We start from the raw sequence: 12,520 nt of genomic DNA on the forward strand, positions 1-12,520 counted from the left end.
CAGTTGAGGAGGACCATTAGCCTTTCTGAAGGCCTTCGTCTATAAAAATAATAATAATAATAATATCTGAATTTATTTATTTTTGATGGAATTCATATCTACCAAACTATCTAAATGGCTAACTTTTCCTAGCTAAATTGCGCCTATGGTGATTAATTGGGGCCTACACTACAGGACAAAAACAAATAATCAAAGAATGAAAATACCAATCTACCCTCACTATGAAATTAAATCCTAAGCCTTATCCTTCCTTAATCATTTCTACTAACAATTTTTAATCAAAACCTTTTTTTTTCATTTTTCATGATAATCAAAAACTAAAACCTAATCGAAAACAACAATTCAAATAACCATTTGTTGGTTTCCGAACAATATTTCGGCTTCAAACAACCAAGTGTATTGAGTTAAATCCTTTCAAGACAAACCTTTAAGAGGGATTCATCAATGATTTAACTATGAATCTCTCAAATTTATTATCAAATTTTTCTGAAACCAAACCAGAATAGGTTTATCTGTGCATTAAAAAAAACGATTGTTGTTGATGTTCACCAGAATCGGTTTTTTATTATACACAAACATAAACCGATTCTGGGTTGATGTGATGAACATCAACCACAATCGGCTTATGCTAATGCACATATCAATCGATTCATTAGCCATGTTTGAATTTTTACATAAATCCTGAAATTTATGTGCGTGTTATAGAGCACGAAAATACGAGTTGAACGCAAAAAGAACGAGGACATTCCGACATCGAACGAAGAAGTTATGAGCAAAGCAGTCGAAGAAATGTCCAGATTTACAATCGGTTTATGTAGGGATTAACATAAGCCGATTCTAGCACAAAAAATTCACAGACAAACTTTAAGAAATTTCAATCGGTCTATGTTCTCAGCCTTCTAAACCGATTCTTAGAATCGGTCTACGAGGGCATGAACATAAACCGGTTTGGTTTGATTTTTTGCAAAAAAAACAAAAAAAATAAAAATAAAATTATGTTTTGATGATGAATTAAGATTAGTTGATTTCTAGTTAAATTTGACTAAATATCAATTAACCACCCGATTAACACTAATTAATCAGGAAAAAATTAGCCATTATGTAAAATAGTTGGATAAGGGATGTTCTATTTTACCTTTTAACGACCCTTCTTTGTCTTGTAATGTATGCCCCATTTAATTACCATAGGCCCCAATTTAGCCAGGTAACTTTTCTCATTGGCCTGAAGTTAAACTAGCAAACTGCTAGGTATTATGTAACCTTTTTATTTATGTGGAATATGTACCCGTTGGCTAACTTCGACCATCCAATAGTACAATTTTAGCTAAATTTCATTCATCCATTTGGGCCAAATTAAACATTGACTAACCGTTGACTAAATTAAACATTGACTAAATTTTACTTCCCGTTGGCTAATTTCTACTATCCAATACTACCATTTTATTATTCATCCATCCGAGTAAAATTAAACATTGACTAACCGTTGACTAAATTAAACATTGACTAAATTTCACTTCCCGTTGGCTAATTTCTATCATCCAATAGTACCATTTCAGCTAAATTTCATTCGTCCATCTAGGTCAAATTAAACATTGATTAAATTTCACTCCACGTTGGTTAACTTCTACTATCCAATAGTACCATTTTTTCAATCATCCATCTGGGTCAAGTTAAACATTGACTAACCGTTGACTGAATTAAACACTGACTAAATTTCACCCTCCCCGTTGGATAACTTCTACCATCCAATAGTAGCATTTTAGCTAAATTTAATTCATCCATCCGGGTCAAATTAAACATTGATTAACCGTTGACTAAATTAAACATTGACTAAATTTCACTCCTTGTTGGCTAACTTTTACTATCCAATAATACCATTTTGTCATTCATCCATCTTGGTCAAATTAAACATTGACTAACCGTTGACTAAATTAAAAACTAACTAAATTTCACTTCCCGTTGGAATTGGATAACCTCTACCATCCAATAATATCATTTTAGCTAAATTTCATTCATCCATATCGGTCAAATTAAACATTGACTAACCGTTGATTAAATTAAACATTGACTAAATTTCACTCCCCGTTGGCTAACTTCTACTATCCAATAGTATCATTTTAGCTAAATTTCATTCATCCATCTGGGTAAAATTAAACATTAACTAACGGTTGACTAAATTAACCACCGACTAAATTTCACTCCCCGATGGCTAACCACAAAGTAAGAAATCATGTAGTTCTGAAGATGACTAGCGGATCTAAAAAAATGAAAGTAAGTACGGCAACTAATGGTTTGAATTGGTCTTACTCCTTGTTAAGATTTGACTGTCAGCATAATGAAGTACGATCCAAGTTCTTATGTAATGTAGATATGAGTTTGACATCGTGCGAATGTATAGAGAACTGGAATGTGCTTCAACAGAAATGAAATTACTGTCTGAAGGATGGTTAAAACTAGGCTGCGGCCTGTGGTAAGCTTTTAAGAACAGTGAGCCTGAAGCCAAGACAAAATCTAGGCTGACCGCCAGACAGCACTGACTATACGTTGTTGAGCAGAACACAATTTAGAATCACATATTCGTTTCAAATGCCATAATTGTGACGAAGAAAGATCATCAAGATCGAAAGCATAGAACAAAAATAATTTAATTATCAGGTACCCGGTCATCAATAAATCTCCAGGTGCTATTTTCAGCTACAGTCAATACCTCGCAACCCACACAAGCGGAACCTTGCTTATCTTTATCGTATAAACTCCATATGCAAATCACTTTGTGTTTCTTAGTGGCAGGGTCGAATCCAAATTAATGGACCGGAAGAAGACGATGATCTGTGATTTTTTCTTTTTGTTCTTTAGCTAATATTGTACCGATCCACGGAGTTGTACGTCGAGTGCTGATATTGTGTATTCTAATGCCAGAATATTGAATGATGCATAGCAAACCGTTTACAGGTTTTAAATATCGAACATAAAAACAAGGATCAAATCCCACCACCCTCGTCTGAGTAAAGATCCTAGGTACGACGCTTCTTCCCTTTGTGCGATACCTGGAGCTGTCAGCATTCGGTGGTATTGGCATGGCGAAAAGGAAGCATGGGCGTGATTTTGATCGAGTATTGTATAAATCAATAAAGTAAGAATCATGTTGGATTAAAGATAACCACTGCTTGCTTACGCACTTGAATCGCATCAGTGTTTTAACCGGGAGTCTGCTAAGTATGTCGCATACCATCTCCACTCCGATGGAAACATGACCACGGCGGCTCTTATTTTTCTGCTTCCTCCTCTTCACTGTCATCATCTTGAAGATGAATTGAGGGGTGATTTTTGAAGCAAAATTGAAGCTGTTTTGGTGTAGTTGAATCAACAGCTTCCAACTAAAACCCTAGAGAAATTTTGATGGGATTCATGTTTAGCAGCACTATCTCAATGCATGGCCAGCTTTTTTCGTTGACCTGAAGTTTAAACGCGCCAACTTCTATAGCGACTGCGAGGCATTTTGTAACCTTTACCCCGTGGTTAATTGAGTCATTAACCACGGTACTGGTAAAGAAAGAAAACGACTGATGCGAGCAAGGGCGGTAAATCCCTTGTTGGCAGGTCAGTTAGTTCCCAAAAAAGAAAACGACTGGTCGGATACCGATGGTGGCCGGGTCAGAACAACGGCTCGATGGATTTAGCCTGGGCAGCTGTTCCGGATCGAACAGCATCGATCGGGCGGGATGTACATGGTGGGGATGCATTGGGAAGTGGATTAGTGCGGAGATTAGAAGCGAGATGGAAAGCCGAAAAGTCGGTATAGTTGGTTGAGCGAAGAGTGTTCCCCTTGACAACAAGGGCGCTGATACGGTCTGGCCACACCGGCGGGACATCAAATATCTGCAGCACTCACGGTCTAAACAACGCGGATTAGCTCTCCCCAAAACCACCCAACCCGATGAGTATTAAGGGAACAAAGGGTAATCTTCACTGGTAAAGAAAGAAGGTCGTGTAAATTTAGCATACATGGTAAAAATAAAGTAGGAATTAGTATCAGGTGATTGTTGATTATTGTAAGAATTGAATCTCCAGTTCGTTTTTGAATCTCCAAATTTTGAAAAAATGATGATAAAATTTGAAGTATTTTCCACAAAAAACGATGTATGTAGTAGTGCATCCTCATCGAGGTCATAGTTCTGTGACCGAAGCTTCATTCACGCTCCACTCTGCTTCACCGTAGCCAATATATAAAGGTGACTTGGGCTCCGTATGCCTAGTACTAGCAGCAAAAAATGCAGGTGCTGAAGGTAATTCGTGATTCATTGCAGAGTAGCTGTTGAGCATTAAAACGCATTGAGGGTCTATCTGTAACATTTTCTTGAACACATACACCGATGCATTTCACCACTTCATTACTAGAGTATGTGTCTTTTAAAGTTGGGTCTAATATTTCTATTGCGGATTCATTATTCCAATGTCTCCATGCCTGCACCAGTTTCTCCTCAGTTTTATTATCCATCGCGCGCATAACAACAGTAGAAAAGATTGGATGCAAAAAATATAGATGTTCAATGATTTGAAAGTTTATACTTACTATGTAAAACCCAAAACCCAAACAGAATTGGAATATCACAACTTGTTTTGATAAAGCTATGAACAATTAGATGTTCAATGATTTGAAAGTTTATACTTACTATGTTCCAACTATTCTGTTTGTACTAGCTTGAGTTTGTTCAAGCACAAAAAGCCTAGCCATACCGAAATCTGCAATTTTAGGATTCATATCTTTGTCTAATAATATATTGCTAGCTTTGAGATCCCGATGGACGATTTTAAGTCGAGACTCCTTGTGGAGATAGACGAGTCCTTTTGCTACCCCTACTATTATCTTGTATCGTCTTTCCCAATCTAGTTGCAAGGATTCTGTACTTGTAATTTCATCATCGACATCAGTAAGCTAGAAAAAGAGAACAAGTAGATGAATACAAGATTAAAACAACCCATGTTTTTGTTTCTGATGATCATGTTTTTTCAATTTTGTTTTTCTAACAACACCTCGTAAATCATGGACACGTTTGGCATTAAAGTGTATGAAGAGTCGAACAAACCAGTTGAAGACCAGAGAAGTCATTTTTATCCACTAGTTTGAAGACGGTACGAATGTACGATGATGAACTAGTCATATTAATGCAAAAGACTCGCGGGTCAACTAATTTGGACACATTCCCTGATGAAGATGGTCCCTCTACAAAGCTGTATGTACTTCCTATAGTGATTTTCTGGTGCTTCTGTCCTTTTAACCGGCCGGTTTTGTTAATAGTACTAGCGTGTAGCACTGTAGCATTGAATTTCGCTTACGATTTTCAGACACTGTACACGAGGAATTAAAACTTCATTGTACTACAGCTGTGATACAGACACAAAGGTTTTACACCGTGAAATGCACAACGAGGGCAATGGACGGTCCCGATGCACGTGTTTAGCATCGGGATAGGTGCGGGCAGAAATGGTCCCACCATCCCCTCTCACATGCAATGCTTCGGTGCGCCCCGTGGTGAAAATCACGGTGTATTAATCATTTCTGTTGTACTAAGTTACATGTGAATCATGCCTTGGTAAAATTCCAGTGCACAATGGAACTTAGATATTTGTGATCTCCCAGTGCACAACAGCAGTAATCATAATTAATATACTTGACCAATGTGGGATTCCATCTTAGCCCTGTGTTCACTGCAGCAGTGAACATGATCTAAAATTACATGAATACTCAAATTTTGCATACAACCTCATCATAGAAGTTTCACATTCTCGCTGCTAAAATGAGATGTCACTAAATATTTGTTGAAGAGCAAGCACTACCAAGCGTCTATGAAATAAATGGAGCATTAGGCTTGGAGTTCTGCACGCATCTGATGGACAAGTATTTCCTCAATTGCATCAGCAAAGTCTGGCAAATTCTGCCTTCTTTTTACATCCAGGGAGTTTACCAAATCCTAACGAGTCAAGAATTCAGCGATAGAACATGAGTAGAAAGGAAAATGAAAAGACATGACATGACATGCAAAAGGGTTTCTTAGAATGAGTATCAACCAATACGAACACGACTCACCTGGACCTTGCAGAGAAAGCTCAACGAAATCCCAGTGGAATGATTGTCTGAGGCTTTCAGGGAGATCAGCTTCAACGGAGAATTTATTGTTGGCCAACCTTTGGGTATCCTTATGAACGCAGCAATTCCCCCAGCCATCTGAGCTATTACCGTCTCATCTTTGTCTGAGTACTCAAATGAGTATCTGCAGTGAATATAATGTACTATGGATCATTAGCATACAACTGTAATACCAATGCAATGATGGGATCTGGAGGGATACGAGATTCCAGGCGGGAGATGGAGGTGAACTATGTTATCTGATCACTTTCAGAAATGCAACTACGCAACATTAACCGAGTATTATGTAAATAACTCAAGTTGTTGAATCTATGACCAGAAAGATTTTTGCATCACAACCATAAAATCTGTTCATTTGTAAAGTGGATGTCACGGGAAACTACCATCTCTACAGAAGGAGAATTAGAGACATGTTGTGCATCACAACCAGAGTATATGAAAGTAGTGTCTTAAGGAACTTCTCAGCTAATATAACAAGTTGAGCAAACCCTAGTATACCCCATTATTAATAAGAAACATGATAATTAGGGAAGTAGTCAATCAAAAGTCTAATGAGTAATTCAAACAGAACCTCAAGTAAAAAAAAAGACAAAATCATCCACTTTATTACTACGATCACCCATCCTGTCTACAGGGACTGGCAGAATTCCTCATTTCAGGTTTTCTTACAGCCTTATATTGAACCTTATTTTTCCTTGTCGATGTAATTTATGTCTTGCTATCATGCTCTACACACTCGCACCCTACGAAACAAAAAGTTGTTTGTATAGGCAGGCAATTTGCTGCCTTCAAGCAGTAAATCCAACATGAGTCACTATAACTAGACATTAGAAAAGTCGTGTATAGAAGTCAAAAGAGAACTTTAGAATATTCAAACACAAAAAGCGTACTTGTATTATATAACAAATAAGGCGAACCAAGCAGCCGATGGATTAGCAAATAAGGCGGTCACAAACCAAACCAACAACACAACTGCGACAACAACTAATAGCTGGGAATTCACATGCCCATCCTTCATCCAAGAAATTGTATTTAATGACAGGATTGGAACAAAATATCCTAGAAATGTAACCTCAAGTTTCTTATCTTAATGAAGTGGCGAACTTTTCAAAAAAAAAAAATTGTATTATATAACAACCATACCTTGATTTATTAGCTTCCTTCACTAGCAGTTGCCTTAGACTGCAAAAGATGATCCGAGTCTGCACTTTTCGAATAAACCATTCCAGAGAAGACCTATTCCTCGAAATCGGCAATGAAAAAGGCATCCTGCGAAATTTGAAGTGGTCAAATAATCATGAAGCTCGAACCGTGACTCTCTTTCTTTCTTGAGGTTAACGTCTACATTTGTCAAGAAGAAGTAAAATACTGTGTACTACAATTCCATGACTAGCACAAACAATCCAAATGGACACACGAAGTTGAGAAACAAAATTAAAAAAGTGGCTGGTCAGTGATCACGACTGGTCTTTGTTACTAATAAAAGGTAGAACAAAAAAAAATGTCCCCAAGACCCAACGAAAGAACTTTGCCTTGAAATGTTATTCTGCTCGCTTTAATGACCCAGATAATAAATCTGCACATAAATAATAGGACTTTCAATCTAGCCTCTAATCAAGCAAACATTCACTCTCTTAATCTTTTAGGTCCTTCTCTGTCTCTACCTAGTAACAGAAACAAAAGATGGAACACAAAGTAGTAACAAATTTTGGATAAGCAGAGTAAAGTAATGAAGTTGCCATACATATGTCTACCTCATGTTCAGAAATTTAAATAAAGTCAGGCAGACCTGGCTATTTACATGAATCTACACATGATGCCTTATCTCTGTTACAGTTGAGCTGAACACCAGGATGAATGGTTTCAATAACATTACAAATAAACTGGGCCCGGGGCTAAATGACATAAATTTGTTCTATAAATCACACTGATCAATACAATACTCTGACTTGATCAGCACTAAAACCATCTCGAAATATGACAGTGGAATAGAGATGTAAAAGGAAAGATCTTGCTGCCAGGCCTAGCATTTGATGAAAAGCATAACCATGTTCTACCCAAGTTATGATAAATAGCAGCTCGACAGCAAAGGCATTACATACATGAGTAAGTCAATGAGCCAAAAAAATAAAGTCTGAATGGCTAGTAGGATCATATGCATCATCTGATCAGTGAATGCCTATACCACACTAAGTCAAGCAAGTCACCTACGAACTTACCTAAAGAACTGAAACTATGTAGGAGACAACATACCTTGAACACTTAACAGCTTCGACTACTTCGCCTATGAATACATCATTTGGGAAAATCTGGGCATGTGAAAATGGGACATAGTGACAAACGAGATTAAAAAATAAATAAATGATAAAGGTAAGCAAATGCAAACTTAATAATTACAACAGGCCACATTAAGTAAAGTATTTTGCAGTGACAATTGGATCCTGATCAGCAATTCAATCCAATGGAGTACTACAATTGGAAGAAAGGAACTCCAGCAGGGGATTCTTTCCTTATGCGGGCAATATTTAAAATCGCTACCTATAAGAGGCTTTTCCAACACTAGGTTGGTGTTACATGTACAAGAAAGCTGGGGAAAAAATAGATCACCTACTGTTTACCACTTCTTAGGTTCACATACTTGGAATTATTTTTCTCGGATAAAATAATTTGGATTGACAAGAGTGAAACTCCAATTGAGGAAACCCCTAGGCAGGAGTTAATGGTACAAGTCAAACCACAACCATTTTTCTAAGTTTCAGGTGATACTGTGAAAGAATTTGCAACTACATTTATTTTGATGATGGATCCTACAAGAGAGAGGACAGGTTGCTCATAATAATATAAGATGTTGTGTATATATATAGGTACTGTTCACTTGCAGATATTTTCAATGCCAGGCAAAAGGATCGTGTGTCTGAAAATCATGGACAGTACAAAGGTACTTGCACATAATAATATTTACGATGTTGTGTATATATCTTTGCAACCCACAGTAGTGTCTGCAAACAATATATAATTACTACCTAATGACTTGCCTGCATATGCAACAGAGTTATTATTTTATTTTTGTTGATTTAGAAGAAAGGAATTGGTTTAGGTGTAAAGAACAAATAAAAACACAATTTCATGAGCCAGTTTAGAAGGAAACTTTAGGAAAGTTAGAAGATTCTTGAGAAAAGAAACTAAAAAGGAGCACCCTAGTTCTAAAATAGAGCAAAAACTAACGGTACATTCTAGCCTAGTCGCATGTTCTACCGCAAAACGAATTGCAAGATGGCACTAAGGGCACGCCTAAGTATCACAGTAGAGCAGAGATCATAACGATTAACATTTCTTATTCGGTGGTGATGGCTTTGTAAAACAACATACCTCTGCCTTCTTTAACTCCACAGTCCCGTCCATTAGTTCTATTAGCAACTCATGGTCCATGATAGATGATTCTGTAGTGTATTCAGGGATCTGTCTATACAAAATTCCCTCCAGGTTCGGAATGAATGTCTTCACTGACAACCTGATGCAGTTCCCTGTAAATTCAATGACTTTAAGACCAGATAGCATATCCTCAATCTGTACAGTAGCTTCAAGCCTAAAATTCATGAAAAGTTGTAAGCTATTGAACCAAACCAAGAAGGATGTTTTAAAAATGACACCCTAAACAGAATTACCTTTTAGTTATACAATCATAATCCTGAAGAGAGCTTAATGTAGCTTTTGTCTTCTGCAACTGATTATCAAGATCCCAAACCTGAAGATGATATAACATTAGTAACAAATCCTAATTCAAAAGGAACCATAAACAAACAGAGTCAAGATTACAGTCAAGGTTCTACTAAACAACTACCCTTCTCCTGGACACTTGGCTTTCTCACTACTAGTTGCAAAATATAGTTGGTTTACAGAACTCGTCATTACCTGTCTCACAAAACATGTATATTCATGCTTTCAGTAGAGAACAGGCAATTGTTATTCAAAGGTAAAAAAACAGTTCATGGTTTGGTTACTTTAGTACAGTTCAACTCCGCATGACATGTTCAACTCTATTAGTGGTTTGAGCATCATATGACAGTTGCACTTGCAGAACTATGCAAAGGACTCTGATGCTAATGTAAACTTCTGGCTTAGAAGTCACAGTTTGGCGGTTTTATATGAGTTAGTTTTATTAATGTGGTTATACAAGCAGTCAGTCAAAGTTCTATTGAAAAGAAAAAAAAGGTACTTCAACGAAGCAAACAACAACATACATATTAAGATAGAAATGGACCTCAAATGAATAGTCTTCATGTGTGTTCATAAGACTCCCTTGATTTTCTGTTAATATGGTATCTTCGCCATGTGAAGCCAAATGTAATTCATCAATCCCCTAAAACACATACATAATGCATCAGGTCAGAAAACCAAAATTTATTCATCAACGAAATATAGTTTGTTCTAGAATACATTGAATACTGACAACTACATTCATTGGGTGTTGATCACGCAGATTACTACTCTTGATCAGTTCTAGAGAATCGACAATGTGGCTGTGCATATTGTCTCCAAGCCTTAAACTCTACCACTGGACCCAACTGGGACAAGCAGAGAAACCCTCCTTAAGCACAGTGTTGCAAACTAGCAATGCAAGTCTTAATTTTCCTACATGTCAGACGACTTATGTAGTCTAAGATACAATCATAGGTCTAAGAAGCATCTTGCACAACCTTCTCAAATCTAAGGAAAAAGGTTGATTTCATAACAAGAGTACTGATTTTAAAAACTTATCTCTAGTTGCTAACTCAAAAGACACAGGTATCAAACAAAAAAAATTACTTTGATCTTAAAAGATTAAGAGCACTCATGACTCAACATATCATAGGCAACAACATATCATCCAAGTGTTTTATGTTGTATTCTAAGTGCTAAAATCTTATACCTCATCATAGAAGGTCGCCTTTACCATACACTTAGGTTCAAAAGTATTGAAACACTAACCTGTAATTCAGTACGATTCAAAGAATGTTTCAACTCTTCAAGACCCGTTGCAAATTTTTCAGAATAATCTGCAGACACAAAGAAGCTAAGTTACCGCTACAAAACAATCTAAAATTCAATTACAATGACAATCTATAATCTAACCTTCTCTAATTGCTTTCTCGAGATCATCATTTTCCTCAGAAATCTTCAAGATTTCAGCATCAACCAAGTTCAGCTCCTTCTTTGCATGTTCAACATATGCATCTACATTTAAACATTTCATTATTTTAAGCTCATAAAACCATAACATGAATCTAATGTCATATGAAAACACCAGGAAACAATGGATTACAATCTCTTTGTTTCTTTCTTTTCAAAATTACACAGTATTAACATAAACCCTAAACCCTAAAATTATTGAAATTAAAAGAACTCAAAAATGAAATAGTCAAAAATTATTGAAAAATTAAAATGAAATAGTCATAAAAATTATTAAAATGAAATAGTCATTAAAATAAAATAGTCATTAAAAATTCTGGAGAGAGAGTTAACCTAAATCTTGATGCCCTAAAGAGGTAAAATCCAAAAACTCCAAAGTGGTTGGTTTGATTTTGCTCTGCAAAACAAATATAAGTAATCATAAATCAATACAGATAATGAGATGAAGAATCAATCAAGTGAGAAGATAAAAGAATGAAACTTACTTCGAATTCGAAAATGAAATCGTTTATTAGTTTCTTCTCAGACTCAGAAGTGGATTGTACTTCAGATACGTCGTTGAAACTTCGCTCAAACTCCGATAACTCGTTTATTCGACCACGAATGGACTGAAGATCTAGATGTTGGGACGACGGGACGAGCGTTCCCAGTAGATTATCATCCTCCATGTCGAAGAATAACTATTTTTCAGCTAAAGAAAATGAATTTTTGAATAAAAAAGGGGGAAATGAAAGACCCCTCTCTACACGGTCCTTTTCTATTGACCGCTACTTGACTTCTTATCGGCTTCGCTCTGTGAAAAAGGGAAAAAAACTGTACTCTGATTGTTCAAGTTATAACACGGCCGTTACAACTGCTTTTTATCACACACGGAAGGTGTGGGACTTGCCGTCTTGGTGCCAACAACAGCAGCCACGATTAAACTGTTGTATCCAAAAAAAAATGTGGAAATGTCTTGTTTTCTTTTTTTGCAGAAATGATCTCGGTTAGGGCTAAGTTTTCATCAACCAAACTGCTCAATATTTTCTAGAAGAGTCGATTGAACTCGGGCTTCAAACACTATCGTTGATAAAATCATTTTTTTGATAACCAGGTCTCTAATGAGGACCAGCTAGAGCTGTAACTAACGAGTCCAGGAGTAGTAACCCGCATTGCATTATTTTGAGGAAAATGAAGAAACTACCCAAAGTTCTTATCTAAATA

At 36.5% G+C, this 12,520-nt stretch overlaps 1 protein-coding gene across 1 annotated transcript; it reads right to left on the reverse strand.

Moving 5' to 3' along the window:
• Positions 1-5,597: 5,597 nt before the first annotated feature.
• LOC113277902 lies at positions 5,598-11,988 on the reverse strand. Its single transcript, XM_026526873.1, has 11 exons — positions 11,803-11,988; positions 11,651-11,714; positions 11,261-11,362; positions 11,117-11,184; positions 10,410-10,508; positions 9,814-9,893; positions 9,518-9,734; positions 8,402-8,457; positions 7,292-7,417; positions 6,089-6,272; positions 5,598-5,972 (listed from the first exon to the last, which is right to left on the reverse strand). Exons 1-11 carry the CDS (start codon positions 11,983-11,985, stop codon positions 5,865-5,867), a joined length of 1,287 nt encoding a protein of 428 aa, XP_026382658.1. The 5' UTR covers positions 11,986-11,988; the 3' UTR covers positions 5,598-5,864.
• Between the last annotated feature and the right edge of the window lie 532 nt (positions 11,989-12,520).

The sequence above is a fragment of the Papaver somniferum genome, chromosome 5 (genome assembly GCF_003573695.1).
Source record: "Papaver somniferum cultivar HN1 chromosome 5, ASM357369v1, whole genome shotgun sequence".
Taxonomy (NCBI): domain Eukaryota; kingdom Viridiplantae; phylum Streptophyta; class Magnoliopsida; order Ranunculales; family Papaveraceae; genus Papaver; species Papaver somniferum.